This window comes from Penicillium mononematosum (assembly GCF_028829835.1).
Source record: "Penicillium mononematosum strain IBT 11891 chromosome Unknown utg000001l:1.0-4488741.0:1.0-4491989.0, whole genome shotgun sequence".
NCBI classification, from domain to species: domain Eukaryota; kingdom Fungi; phylum Ascomycota; class Eurotiomycetes; order Eurotiales; family Aspergillaceae; genus Penicillium; species Penicillium mononematosum.
The window spans coordinates 1,786,058-1,800,484 of NW_026643271.1; the positions used below are offsets into that span (position 1 = coordinate 1,786,058).

The window sequence follows — 14,427 nt, forward strand, 5'->3', positions numbered from 1 at the left end:
CTTTTTTTATCGTCTTCGCATTCGGATCTCTTGTGCACGTTTCCGATATGCCGGGTCGTAGACTCGAGTGACTTCATGACTGTGATGACCGAGAAAGCAATGTGGTGGATAATCCTGGGCTTTTACCGCTCGAGCGTCTTTAGGGTATCGCAATACCTACCTAGGTAGGTAGTTTATCTAGATGCAGATTCCACGGGCTTTCAATTGCTTTGTATACCCTGCTGGAAAAGGGCGGATTATGGGACTTGCTCCCACTATATGCATATTTTATCCCTGCATCATTTGCAGCGGTTGCCATCTTTAATTCAATGCAGGCGATCGGTTTGGAGGCTACAATTTGGCTCTCCGGGTTTGATTTGCCATCGCCGCGGCAATACTCCGATGGCCTTTGGTCTACCAATCAATATAGCCATGTACCTGAGTTGTACTGGAATGCAATTGCCACTGATGGAACATGTAGATGGGAATTCACCGAGTATTATACAATGCACGGTAGTTCCTATGTTAGAAAACAGTCCAGTAACATAGTCAGTCTATAAAATCTACATCGCCAACAGCGTCCTCTAGAATGTCCAAATCGGGAAATCAGCTACTCCCCGATCGCCTATCACCACGTGATTTTCCCGTCATGCTTCCCCGACGGCGGGTTGGTGACTTCTCGCGGTTCATTTATTTCTCTTTTTCTCTTTTCTGTTCGTTAATTCAATTCCTCCAGCATTGATTCACTATGTCAAGTGTCCGTATTCTCACACGAGGTGCTGACCTCGCCGCCGCGAGGGCCGCCACCCTCAACCTTCCCCGCGCCTCTATCGGCTCCACTGTACTTCGGCGGGAGCTCTCCTCCGCGGCTATCGTGCGACCAACAGGCCTTCGGTCATTGAGAACCAATGTTCCAGTCGCAGCCGTAGCTTCGCGTGCTGCCAACCAGGCTGTGCGGTATGCGTCTAGCTCCAGCGAGCCCCTCAGCAAGACGCAGCTGTATGACTTGCATGTTGAGCATGGTGCCAAGATGGTGCCCTTTGCTGGGTTCGATATGCCTTTGCAGTACGCCGATCTGAGCCATGTGGAAAGCCACATGTGGACTCGCGAGAAGGCCAGTCTTTTCGACGTAAGCCACATGTAAGTCAACCTTCTCCGAGCCAAAGCAAACCCGCAATGGCTAACCGAGTTCCCTATCCACAGGGTCCAGCACCAACTCAGCGGCCCCGGAGCCATTGACCTACTGAAGAAGGTGACCCCTTCCTCAGTAGACAAGCTAGCCCCAAATACCTCCACCCTCTCCTGCCTCCTTGAAGAAGGCACCGGCGGCATGGTCGACGACTGCGTTATCACCCGTCGCGGCGAAGACACCTTCTACTTCGTCACGAACGCCGGCCGTCGCACAGAGGATCTGGCCTTCCTAACCGCTGAGATCGACGCCTACCGCTCCAAGCACGGCGCCGACAGCCTGAAGTGGGAGATCCTCGCCGACCGCGCGCTGGTCGCGCTGCAAGGACCCCTCGCCGCCTCTGTCCTCCAACCCCTCATCCACACCGCAAACACCCCCGCCTCCGAAACCGACCTAAGCACCCTCTACTTCGGCACCTGCCGCGAGCTGTACCTCACCCTACCCGACGGCAGCGCAACCGCACACCCCCTCCTCATCTCCCGCACCGGCTACACCGGCGAAGACGGCTTCGAGATCTCCATCCCGACCTCCGGCGCCCCATCCCTACCCCGACAAGTCACCGAGCTCCTACTTGCCGACAGCAGCAAGTCCCGTCTCGCCGGTCTGGCAGCCCGTGACTCCCTCCGTCTTGAGGCAGGCATGTGTCTCTACGGCCACGACATCTCCACTGCGCAGACTCCCCCTGCCGCGGCTCTCGGCTGGGTCGTCGGCCGTGACCGTCGCGATCCTGCAACTGCTACCTTCAATGGTGCTTCCGTTATCCTTCCCCAGCTCGCCAGCCCGAAGTCTATCCCCCAGCGTCGCGTCGGCCTATCCGTTGAGAAGGGACCCCCTGCTCGCGAAGGCGCTGTCGTCGTCGATATCTCTGACCCCGCGAACCCCGTTGAGGTCGGCGTTGTCACTTCCGGTCTACCCAGTCCGTCCCTTGGTGGTGCCAATATTGCTATGGCGTATGTTAAGCAAGGGCTGCACACCAAGGGTACCGAGCTTGCTGTTAAGGTCCGCAATAAGGTCCGCAAGGCTACTGTTGTTGGTATGCCTTGGGTTCCGAGCAAGTTCTATCGTCCTCAGTAGAGGGTAGAAGGTCAGCTCTTCTCCTTGGATTGTTGGTTTGTGGTTTTCGATTTTTGTTCCTTTCTGAAATGGAGGAACTCGTGCGAAAGACTAGCGTTTTGATGATTTTATTACTTGGACTTTGTATATATGTTTCCGATTTTACGACTGATATTCATCATATCAAAAGACTCTTTTTCTCGTTTTTATTCTATGTTGACTCTGCTATAGAATATATGTGTATATTGACCAATTTCGTTCAACGCCGACAATATAAGAATGTGTAGACATAGAACTACTCAAAACCTATCCAAATTTCCAAGGTAGATGCAAGAATTATACATTCGAGGCAAGCAAATGAGTATTCGTATAATGCTAGACTACTTACCGAGTGCAGGTTATAAGAACACAGCTACCTACGGGTAGCAGAGCAACAAAATTAACCTACCAAGCCCCATCCATCCGCAGCCCTACACACATGATGCTGAGTTTGAGCGCCTTGGCCAGCTGCTTGCCCTTGGCCTTGGGCTCAGTGGAAGGGGCCATAATAAATGTTGGGGGATGAAGGGATGGTGTGGTAATGAGATAAAGATATGGTAAAGATGGAATATCGAGGGGGCCATAATAAATGGTGGGGGATAATGGGATGATGGGGATAAATGAGATAGAGATGTGATAGAGATGGAATATGATGAGCCCAGTGGTGTCGTAGGATGATTGTATGTTGTTACCGTGAAGTATAAATAGGAAAGGGATATTGGCATTTTCATATCTGTGGGACTTCGAGCAAACATTCCCCAAGCAAAGGGGAGTTCTCTGATGTAAGGATATTGGGCCGTTATTCTACTTGACTGGTCCAAACACTTGGCCAACGGCTCGTTGGAAGCCATGTTCGTCAACGACAAACTCTCTCTAACGATGTTGGTGGGCTGGCTCCTTCAGAACATGCACAGATGGAGCTGGCTGCGAAACAGCGGGCACACTCACATCTGGCCCTTCCGAAGCTGTATTCATCACGTAGGTGTCGGAAATGAAAAGCAGTAGGGATCCATTGTCTTCCACCATCTCCTTTGTGGCCGTCTTCTTGCGGTTAGGTTCGTCCAGGAGTCACAGGAGCCGCAATGCTGTAGGATGTATACTGTGTAATTTCTGCAGGAGGGACTGGACTGGACTTCGTGGAAGGAGAAGATGGAATGGGATAATGAGTGGAGCTTAAGTGGCTCTGCCTTCTTCCTCCGAGTCACTTTCCTTGATCTCGACATGAATGCTTTGGCTTGGCTCTTGAAGTTGGAACAGGGGCTCGAACCCCAGACATTCGACTCCTGGCCAAGCAGATTCTTGTTGGGACTCGATGTTGTGCAGGACGATGCCACCCGTTAGAGGGGTTTCTGGTGGAAGAAGGATGGGATAAGGAAGGTCAAGAAGGACAGCATACTGTAGAAGATGGGCTGGAGCGTGCTCGACAGCTAAAACCTTGGGGGAAGCCAGTGAGACTTGGGCGAGAATGAATATGGGGAGGCATTCCTCGCAAGGCTATCAGGGTCAAAGAGGTGAAGCAAACCGCACAACTGCCCTCATAAATTGTGCGGGAGAATAAGGCTCGAGGCTGGGTGTTCGAACTTTGGCTTTGGACAGCATCATTTGACGATGGCACGGAATAACATCACGGTGCTAGCACAGATAGTGGCTTGGAGAAACGTAGGGACATATTGAATATGCGTAACCGGATAATATGCAGAAAGCTCTCGAAAGTTTCATGATCACTATAACCTTAGAGAAAGCCACATTTAGTATAGGCCGATATCTGATAATAAACACAGAGTAAGGTGCCACTAAGGGCAAAGTGAGAGCCCACTAACGTTCTCAAGAGCCATGCTCAATGATGTGCAGGTTTAGCGTGTTCATGGTGAACGATGATAAACGATGATGATGATGATGATGATGATGATGATGATGATGATGATAATGATAGAAACAAGAGAGTGAGGTGTGTGCATGTGATTATATGGTGAGTTTCTAAGCAAGTACACGATGCAATAACCGAAAGAATTAATTAATTCTTTCAAAAGCAAACGAAGCAGCCTACACACAGCAATTGGAGACCTGATTTCTCAGACATATCTAAGAGACAAACATCTAACTATAGGGCCAGACAATGAAATCAGTAGACTCTTAAAATCAGTTTTATATTGCTCTAGTTCACTACGTATATGATAATATAGGTATATTGATCTATACAGATGGTAATGGACTATAGCGCTATAAAATTACATCTAGATCTAATCATAGGTGAGTTACGATTAAGAGAACTCCAATATATGAGTGAGAAATCTGTCTCATTGATGCATACCATTTCCCCCTCCTCCCCCCCTCTGAATCATCAAAGTGTGTTCCTAGTCTCCATCCGGCCGTCTAGTCGTCTCGGTTCTCAGAAGCCTGCTCTCCGGCCTCGCCCTGGGTGACATCGGCGTCATTGGCAGGCGCCTCCTTCTTCTGGCGGTGTCCTACAGCCTTGAACCCGTACTTCTGTTGTAGCCGGATAAAGCGCATCCGGCTGGCGGGCTTCTTGATGCCGAGGGCAGCAGCGGCTGCTCCGTGATCCACCTGTAGTGAGACAACTTGGTTAGTACAATATACAATCCAGCCTTTAGTACACGTATTAAGTAGCAGATGACTAACCTTGACGTCCTTGAGAAGCGTCAAAAGGAAAACCTCGTCGGAGACCTTTGGGGCGGCCTTGGCCGGGGCCTTGAGAGTGAGCTTGAGTCGTGGCACCTTGGCCAGCTTTTTGCCCTTGGCCTTGGGCTCATTTGAAGGGGCCATAATAAGTTTTGGGGGATAATTGGATGGTGGAGATAATAAGATAAAGATATGGGAGAGATGAATATGACGTTATCGTGGGATGGGAGTCTTGCTAGACGAGAAGGTTAAGAGAATATGTGTAGAAGAGAAGAAAAGAACTGAGAAGAACAAACAAGTGGAGGGACTTTTATACTCTGCGTTTTTGAGTGAACGCGCGGGGATCAAGATAATGAGCACTCAGTCATGAATTGCTCATTGCGGTTCCAATACGACCAACTACTCAATACGGGACATGCCTAGAGCCCTGGAGAACAAGCCCCTGCTTGTCACTATCTGTATCTCAAATACGCAAGCAGGAATACTTGGTTTGGAACACATATCAGCCCAGCGTACCTGCTTGTCTCGCGAGACACTGACTTCTATTAGAGACTTGCTTAGCCGAGCTTCACATTACAATCGGCCCCGCCGACGAGACGCAGGTAACATCATCCCTTTTCGCTGTCCAACGGAACATCGTAACCTCCACCTCACAGGTACACTGCCGCTCAAAAACCCTTGGCTTAACTTGACTCCGTGAATGCGCCATGGAATTGACTGCCAATAACCGAAGAGAAAGGTATTGCCTCAGAGACGATTTGTCTAAGACAAGGGGGGGCATCTACAAGAGGTCGCAGCCTCTTAGGTTATTGCCGAGCTCTAGCTGTCCAACTATACCCGTCGAACTCTGGGGATGCAATGCATGATGCTCGCAGTGACCATGGTGCGTGGAGAGGCTATAGCGTGTTGACGATATCTGGACGGGCAATCTTGGGCAATCTACCTCCGGGGCATTTGAAGAACATGGTGATCACATGTACACTTGGGTCTAGGAGTTTTCTGCAAATCATCTCTGGAACGGAGATGGGTGGATTCTTTAGGAGACTATATTCGGGGTGTTCCTTATTGTGCATGTGGAGTTTCAAGACGAGCCTGGTCATAATAGAAGTGAAGAGTTCTTCAGGTCACTGGCAACCAGAGAGTTAACAGAATACTATAGTGATCTACAAGAATGAAATTTGATCTATGTATGTCCCACCCTGTGTTAGGTCACTTTGAGGCTCTTGCATTTCGTATGCAGGAACCCGCGTGCCCCACTTTAACCCTAATCCCAGATGTCATCCATGGATAACTCCATCAAGTTTCTTCTTAGGCTCGGGACAATCAGAATATTCACCGTGAGAAGTCAGGGAGGACAAAAAGAAATAAATAAACAAATAATGGTTGAGACCGGGAACGAACGACAGACCAGGCCTACATCAAAAGAGCAAAAATGAGATAATGCCCTTGGGCGTTAGCTAATTCCAGGTAGACTCCCGGGCTAACGCCGAAGGGCATGTAGTACATGGAGTTGACGTCAATTTTAAGGAAACAAAATGCGTAGGAAATAATAGTGAAGGTGCGTACAGCAGAAAGGTCCCTGTCAAATCAATAAAGGCTGTCGCGTACAGTGTACTCCGTACGTTTGGTGCAAACTAGCCCAAAGCGATACGCTCATCGTCCTCTGATAGGGAATGAGTTTTGTGATTAAATCCTCTGGTCACTTAGCAACCAGTGTTTTCGCAACCGAAAGGCGATCTACAGATACGATAATCATGTTCTGCACACTAATACCTGTGGTTCAAATGAGTGTGTATTCCAATATGGAAGAATAAATTCAAAAGTCGAAACCGACAAAAGAGCCTGCGTGTAATTCATAGATAATAAATCGTCTCGCAGACCCGAATCTAACAAAAGAAAAACATTCCAATCCAATATATCCCATGGCCCGTAGCCCGTAGCCCATATATCCTGTATAATATACAGTACTGGGCACTTGAGTCAATCAATCCCAATACATCAAACCCTCACCTCCACTGTACAATATGTACAAAGCGCGGAGGCTGTCTTGCGTGCGACATCAACATCAATTCATATCACAGGCCCAAGACTAGATCCAGTGATGGCAAGGAGCCGCTCAGCCGCTCAGCCACTCAGCCCGCTCAGTATTTACTGGGGGGCGGGCGAGGGGAAGGGCAGGTTGGTGGGGAAACCAGTGGGGAAGGCAGTCAGGAGACCGGGAGGGATGGAGAAGGGGAGGTCGGTGGGGAAGTCGCGCTTCGAGAAGTCGAAACCGCTGGCGACACCGGAGGGGGTGGGAGTCGGCAGGCTGCTAGGAGGGCCGCTGGGAGTTGGGACGCTGCTGGGAGGTCCGTGAGGGGGAGGGCCCTCGTGACCGAGTCCCAGTCCCCACTGGCGCTTGCCGAAGGGGACACCGGTGGGCGCGGGGAAGCCGCTGGGGAAGCCGCTGGGGAAGCCACTGGGGAAGCCACTGGGGAAGCCACTGGGGAAGCCACTGGGGAAGCCGCTGGGGAAGCCGCAGGGAGTGCCGCTGGGGGCGTGGCCGTGGGGACCAGCGAAAGGAGGAGGACCATGCTCGCCGGCGTGAGGAGGGGGACCCTGAGGCAGGTCGGTGACGAACGGAGGAGGGCCCTGGGGCAGGGCGAGGGCACAGCCCATCATTCCCATAGCAGCGATGGCGGTGAACTTCATTGTGGTTGGTATGGATTAATTGTAAGATATCGAAGTAAAGAACGGAGAAATTTGGGTGAAAAGCAGACTTGGATATATGGATGGTATATCAAAGACAGATTTTATAGTTTAGGGAAAAATTACGGGGGGCGTAGGGCGGGTTTATAAGGTTGCCGATTTATCAACCTTGTTGATCTGTGAGGTCCAAGGCCGAAGTGGATTCCGGGATCGCACCATGACTTCAGAATTGTTGCCTCCTCAGACACTGGGCTAGCCGGAAGGTGGGCTGGCCGGACTACGATACCTTACAGCGGTAGAGACGAGTGTGTCGATCTCAACTTGGGGGACCTTCGGGTCGTCAGGGACCAGGTACGAACCACCCGTGGATGGGCAGAAGCACATGGTCTGGGGCTGAGTTATTTTCCATGAAGCCTTCGCTGGCCAGCCAACGCGTCAAAAAAGGCAAAAAGTGGTCCCGGTACGTTTCGACAAGGCAACTATCGACGGCACGGTTGGGCTACAGACGCCACAGCCAGGTACCAAACAATAGTGCGACGATCATCTTCCGCGTGCAGAATAGCACCAAAAGCAAATCGATGATTGTCGGGATGGTCTGACCGTATCAAATGCTTCCCTTCGGCTCGTTCGTACCTGATAGGCTCAGATCGTGGTACGGCCGAGATGTTGTTCTCACTCGGCTTTAGAGCAACTGTTGCAAGTTGCCCCTTTTTTGAGGCCGCACGACCTCATCTCCGACATGATATGCTCATTCCTCCTTTTTCCGCCGTCATCACACTTTGCCTGTAACAGAATGGCTGGCCACTCGTTTCACGTGTATGGATTTTGCCACATCGTGCGTGCCAGGAAGGCTGATGCGGATTACACACCCTGTGTCAGGATGTGCTGGTTGTCCACGGACGAGGGTGGACTCGAAGGGCAGAAAAAGCCTGGCAGAGCCACTGATTGATAAGTGAGGACCAATGGTTACCGACTGATCGGCGAGGTGGAACACTCTTGTTCCAATTTCTGAGTCGGGAGGTATTTAGGCTGGTTTTGGATCAGCAATGGAGACGCGGTCAACCCGACTCAATGAGAAAATTCTTCAAGATTGAACTGTGATGTGTCCCACTGAAACATGGAGAGCATCGCCTGTTTCTGGTATAGAAGTTCGAGAACGTGAGATACAGGTCGCAGTCCTGGAGATGACCTGGAACATGCCTGGAACATGGCCGAGTCGTCGTCAGCCCCTTGTGAATCGAGGTCTGGCCCACAGTGGAACCCCGTGACATAGTCGACGGGAATTGGACTCTTCCACTTTTCCCTTAAAACACTTGCAATACTCCGTATACAATATAGGCATCACGGTAAAACATGTGCCTGTTTTGTGTTTAGTTTTGACATATATTATTGTACTCCGTACTCCGTGCATGTCCATTGATTGCATGGACACAGAAAACGCGTGTATCCATAACCCCAATGGTGACTGCCGATTCTTTCCTGATATCGATTTGCCTCCGACCTCCACAAGCTTCTTTCTAGTTGGCTGTACAACGGCGCCAAGCATTCTTTTATGGCTATTAAGCTCACTCAGCAACTTCTCGGGACTTGCGCTGGGAAACAGCTTAGCTTCAGGGCTATTAGCGCTGACGGTGGAGCCTCGTATTAATCCTTGGTGTACGGAGTAGATACGGAGTACGGAGTAGAACAATATATCCTTAAGTAACTTGAAATATGCCGAGTCACTTAAAAGCCTAAACCCGAACTCCCTTTCATCTGGGGATTCAATGCCCCACGGCGTGTACGTGGAAACTTTCCCCGCTATATACAGAAAACCGCCACATGCATGCCATGTGTTGTAGATAGCAAAAACTAAACGGGAACGAAAGAAAAACCTGCTAATCCAGCAGATTCGATATGCCGAAAACCGAAACCCAAGGAGTAACAGCCAAAAGGTGGTCTAGTATGAGAATGTCAAACACCCCTTCATGACGCCAGCAATCCGCAGACAGCAATAGAAGAGACGGAATATAACCGAGCCAGAGAGATGTCATGGACGCTTCGGCGGCAGGTGTACAAAATCACAGAATCGATAAGTATCAAAAACCTGTCCGAGTGTCCTACATCGTACGGAGTGTGTTGTGCGGGACCACGAAATTAGTTCTATAAACCTATTTTTCGGGCGAGCTTGTATGTGTCAAGGAATCAGGATTTTGCATGCCTCCTGAAGGAGCAAGGACGGGAGACGATGCACAATTAATCGCATATTCTTTAGTGCCGCTGTTTCCGCGTCAGTGAGTCAGGCAAGCTCGGATAGATTGTTGGTGTTGGGGTCATGCTGAGCAGATGGCGAGACGAAGGTGGTACGGTCATGGAGAAATCGCGACCCGACGGCGCATAAGCCTGCTTTGGGGAACTGCGACGAGCTGTAACGGAAGGGGTATAGGCCGCGCCAGAAGAGAATGAGGATCGTCGGGACCGGATGGGGCTACGTGGTTCGTGGCTCCTATGTGCTCCACCAATTGAGGATGAGTCTGAAGACGCTCGGTGTCCTGCTAGTTTGGGACGAAGCGTGTATGATCCTTCAAGCCCTTCGTCGCTGCTGGATCCAATGTCGAATATCGCTCCGTTGGTGAAGGATACTGAGGATGTACGGCGGTGGGTCCTTGCTTGGCTTGACATGAGGGTTGACTCAGTCGACCGCGAGACAGGAGGATTCTCTAATGAAACAGTGCTTCGTGCCTTTCTCAGTTCCCGCGCTGGCTGATGCCGTGCTTGCCCGCCCGAGTGCCTCTTTTCCAACTCAGGGCTGTGGGATCCTCTTCGTCTGTCGCGATAACGTCCCCTTCCACTATTGTCTGCCGAGTCAATCGAGTGACGGCTACGGGCTGGCATACGTAGATCAAACTGGCTCGGACTGAAGGCTACCCGGGCCCGCATAATTTGAATGCCATTATCGAGTGCCAGCTCAATCGCACAGTGGTTTCGAATACGGCTTAGTCTTGGCCATGTCGCTCGCTCGCCACTCAGGCATGCTGAAAGCATGAACTCGGTTGTCGGGTTCTCCAGGAGCCGTGGGAAGTTGGAGGAAATGAGCTCCGGGTATATATTGATGTCTCCATGATATTTCTGGTTCACAATGGAGGCAAACTTGGTCATTGATGTTGGAAAGACTCCAAGTTCCGAGAGGACGTTCATCCGGTGCAGAACCTCGTCTTTGGCAAGATGTGTCATCGTGTTCATCCATCGAGGTATGAACGAAGGGCCGTCGTTAGTCTCATTCTGTGGGCCTGTTTCCTTCGGAAGGAATGGCACCACATGGGGGTTCACCTGGGACACAATGAAGTGATTCACGTTAAACATCTCCGATAACCGTGTCATGGGCAGATCTCCATCAACGGAGCCATCAATATACTGCTTGTGAAGATCGTTCCACGGGACCGGTTCCCCTGTCAACGGATCTTTAGCCATCAACGTGAATGGCCTGAAGACAAAGGGAACAGAGCATGATACCGCCCTTTGAGAGACGTTAGGAATGTGTTGAAAGTATGAAAAAGGGAACTTACACAGCAGACCATATCAAGACATTCGGCGCGGAGATATAATTTAACAGCCGTGGAAGCTCATACATGCCAGCACTCGACACACAGATGTTCAGGATTCTGCGGGTGCGGTTATATGCTTCCTGGAATGTCATATCTCCCAGCCAGTTCCTGATAGTCTTTGCCAAGTGGGATATATCAAGAAACGATCCAAACTTCAAAAAACGAGCCATCTTCTGTAGGATATTTTCCTCTTGGCCCTTCTCATTGAAGACGTCAAAATCCCCATGTACGTAAGTATCCAAAAGCGCCGGCAGCTCGTCGTCGGTGCGCGTGCAAAAAACCGCGCACACAATGCTACCAGCAGATGCACCTGAGATAATTCGAGGGATCATGTTTGCCTCATAGAGGGCCTTGAGAACTCCGATATGGGTCATTCCGAAAGTGGCACCACCAGAGAAGAGGAGCGCACTGCGACCAAATGCCTGTCGAGCTGCCAGCAGCTGGTCCAGGATGTACTTCAGCTCGAGCCCATCGCAGCGATCATGCACCGACAGGTCCACCAGGGTGGCGATGGTCTCCAGAGCCGTAGTAATATACCTGTCAATCAAATCCTTGGTGCCGATATGCGAATGGCGATAGAGGGAGGCATTGCTCATGCGGGCCAGGTCCCGACTCAGCGCAGTGCGCACCAAGAACAGCATCCGGCTCACATCACAGCTGATACGAGCATCTTCCAACTGTCGCAAGCGATCCTGTACTAAGCAAGGATCGTATTCGGTGCACTCGAAAGTCTGCTTCCAGGCATTGTTGTCCTCTAGTTCATCCAGTTCACTGGCGCAACTTCGCCATTCCTCGTACGACACAGCCTGCATGCAGGCTAACGATTAGAAAGGGTAACTCTGCAGATGCGATCGCATGCTTCAGGTACACTGCATGTGCTTACATTCTTTATTTTCATATATAGGACTTGTTTGCGGTCCTCGATGTCCGCCCTTTGTTTCCGTTCTTCCTTGGAGAGACCATCACGGTAGGTATACAGAGTGTCACCGGCCCAATTCCACGAATCCTTCACGAGTGACGATACAGCTGGGATGGAGATTGTTTTTCGGAGCGACCGTGGAGGTGAGGGTTGGGATAAAGGGTGTTCTTGGGGGTGTTTGCGCCCATGCTGGCACTGAGCTATTGTGGGGTCGCCCAACACCGACATGGCAGGCCTGTGCATTGGGGAAGCAAGCCATCCATCCGGGGTCTGAAATGCGGAGTTCTGTTAACTGGTTAATAAGTCTAATATAATAGAAAAAAAGAAACAAGTAAATGAGTGTAAAAGTAGAGATTCCACAGATTCAAGTTTGGCGGTGACCTAACAAACGTCACGAGGGCCAATGGTAGCCAGGTTCTTCAGGCACTTTGGGCTGACCATTTCCCCTTTTTATGACTGCACTATCTCTCTATTGCTCTATTACTCCAGAAGATATTCGATTTATAATATTCTAGTTTATTTTTGTCCCCTGTGGTGGATAATATCAGAAGACTATCAGAAGACATGATATTTTCCCCATGATCTCACCCCAAGGTCATGTACCCCATCCCGGACCGTGGGGAAGCATATATAATATTTGCCTACTCCGTACAATATTCTCCGTACACTGAGAGATATTTCATGATTTCTCGGAGTTCTTCAATCTCTTTACAATAGCAATGCCACAAATTTTCTTCCTTTTTTTGCTTGCGACCATTGGAATATGATGTCCCAAAATAATTGGGCATCAACCCCATGGGGGGCTTCTTCACATGCCTTTTGCATGTGAGTCCTCCAGGGCTGATTTTCGCCTTCCTATGTCATCCTTCGAGATTGTGTCGCTACAATACATGCATACATGGGGAGTATTGAATATGATTGGACAGCCAAGTAACCAAAAGCAGAAGGTTTCATATCTGGCAGAGCCACTCCTTCAGCGCATGTCTTGCCTGCACTTCAACCCCGTTCTCGCGCCAGAAGTGGCCCGCGCTGTCAATCATCCGAAACTGGAACTGACTGCATGGCATGTGCACCATCTCATCTGACCACTTCCGCAGTTTCTCAGCAGATGTAAAGTTATCCTGGTCCCCAAACAGCGCCAGGGTATGGTGCGTGCTTTGCTGGTCTGCTGGACGCGGGCAGGGGATGTGGGGTCCCTTAGGTATCTCCGTTTTCACTTTCAGCGATAAGGTCGAAAACACTGTTAGGAATTGGCTAATCGGGGGTAATAGCGGACACACGAGGAGATAGGAGATGGATGTCGTCAATGCACGGAGGTCTGGCGCATCAGCCAGACTGTGACTCACTCGAAGTTGCTCCAGGGACGATGCGACTATCCGTTTTGCTGTGCTCCTAATCTCGTGTACTGGTGTTGTTTTGTTTGTAGAGGTTGTCGCTGGCGCGGATTGGAAAAGGTCGAGCATGGTATCCAGGGTCGGTACATGTGAGGCAATCAAAGACCCATATGAATAGCCACCAAGGATAAGACGGATATCTGGGCTACTTTTGGCTCCCTCTGTGGCTTTGCGAGGCTTTGAGGAGTCTACTTGCTCACTCGGGGCCAATGCGAGCTTGAGGAAGTGCAGATATTGCAACATGAATCCGTAGAACGAAACATAATCACCAAGCTCGGGCTTTGCAGTCCAGCTTGTGCGTCCTTCAGAGCCGCCAGCTCCACTGTATATCATTCGTTAGCAACTTGATGGTCATGGCGGACTGTTAGCAATGGATGATTATACCGAAAGTTGAAAGTCCCCACTATGCAGCCAGCTTGTAGAAGTTCGCTCCCGATGAAACTGACGACTGGGTCATCGTAGCATCCTCCCAGAGTTGCATATGGATGTGCGACGATAGCACCGCGGCTGGGCCACGTTGTTGCTGATTCTATATTTTGGAGCGCGGGCGGGAGATAAATACGACATTCGAGCTTGTTGCCATCATAAATAGATGGGAGGTAAAAAGAGAAGCTTGCTGACGGAAGATCCATGGCCGGGTCTAATTCATTTCATATTTCTTTGTTTTGAAATGCATCGCTTACAGTTCGCTGATGTTATAGGAAGAGGTCGAAGGTGCGGCAGGTTTCGGTGGTCCGCCCACCCCAATAATTCGCAGGGCCAACTATCGGGCACAATCTGAACATCGCCTCCAGAGTCAAGTGTGGGTAGCTATTTAGCGAGAGATATATCGATCCAATTTACATGATAGAACAGCAAGAGAAATATGTTTATCTAGCGAAAATATGATATTACCACTTGGCTGGAAGATGTTATGAAAACCATGCAGATGTGGATTATTAT

General features: G+C 50.2%; 6 protein-coding genes across 6 annotated transcripts; 2 read left to right on the forward strand and 4 right to left on the reverse strand.

Annotated features, from left to right (window-relative positions):
- Positions 1-727: 727 nt before the first annotated feature.
- Positions 728-2,242, forward strand: N7519_000637 (glycine decarboxylase subunit T; the record flags this gene model as incomplete). Its single annotated transcript, XM_057287415.1, has 2 exons — positions 728-1,119; positions 1,183-2,242. The coding sequence occupies 2 exons, from the start codon at positions 728-730 to the stop codon at positions 2,240-2,242; spliced, it is 1,452 nt and encodes a 483-aa protein (XP_057153498.1).
- Positions 2,243-3,139: 897 nt separating this feature from the next.
- On the forward strand, positions 3,140-3,601 carry N7519_000638 (uncharacterized protein; the record flags this gene model as incomplete). The annotated part of the gene is made up of 2 exons (XM_057287416.1): positions 3,140-3,238; positions 3,377-3,601. 2 exons carry the CDS (start codon positions 3,140-3,142, stop codon positions 3,599-3,601), a joined length of 324 nt encoding a protein of 107 aa, XP_057153499.1.
- A 1,032-nt stretch (positions 3,602-4,633) lies between these two features.
- Positions 4,634-5,044, reverse strand: N7519_000639 (uncharacterized protein; the record flags this gene model as incomplete). Its single annotated transcript, XM_057287417.1, has 2 exons — positions 4,634-4,825; positions 4,901-5,044. The coding sequence occupies 2 exons, from the start codon at positions 5,042-5,044 to the stop codon at positions 4,634-4,636; spliced, it is 336 nt and encodes a 111-aa protein (XP_057153500.1).
- Positions 5,045-7,048: 2,004 nt separating this feature from the next.
- Positions 7,049-7,591, reverse strand: N7519_000640 (uncharacterized protein; the record flags this gene model as incomplete). Its single annotated transcript, XM_057287418.1, has 1 exon — positions 7,049-7,591. One exon carries the CDS (start codon positions 7,589-7,591, stop codon positions 7,049-7,051), a length of 543 nt encoding a protein of 180 aa, XP_057153501.1.
- A 2,247-nt stretch (positions 7,592-9,838) lies between these two features.
- N7519_000641 (putative Patatin family phospholipase) lies at positions 9,839-12,532 on the reverse strand (the record flags this gene model as incomplete). The annotated part of the gene is made up of 4 exons (XM_057287419.1): positions 9,839-11,084; positions 11,134-11,978; positions 12,056-12,376; positions 12,482-12,532. 4 exons carry the CDS (start codon positions 12,530-12,532, stop codon positions 9,839-9,841), a joined length of 2,463 nt encoding a protein of 820 aa, XP_057153502.1.
- Positions 12,533-13,041: 509 nt separating this feature from the next.
- N7519_000642 (uncharacterized protein) lies at positions 13,042-14,117 on the reverse strand (the record flags this gene model as incomplete). Its single annotated transcript, XM_057287420.1, has 2 exons — positions 13,042-13,807; positions 13,870-14,117. 2 exons carry the CDS (start codon positions 14,115-14,117, stop codon positions 13,042-13,044), a joined length of 1,014 nt encoding a protein of 337 aa, XP_057153503.1.
- Between the last annotated feature and the right edge of the window lie 310 nt (positions 14,118-14,427).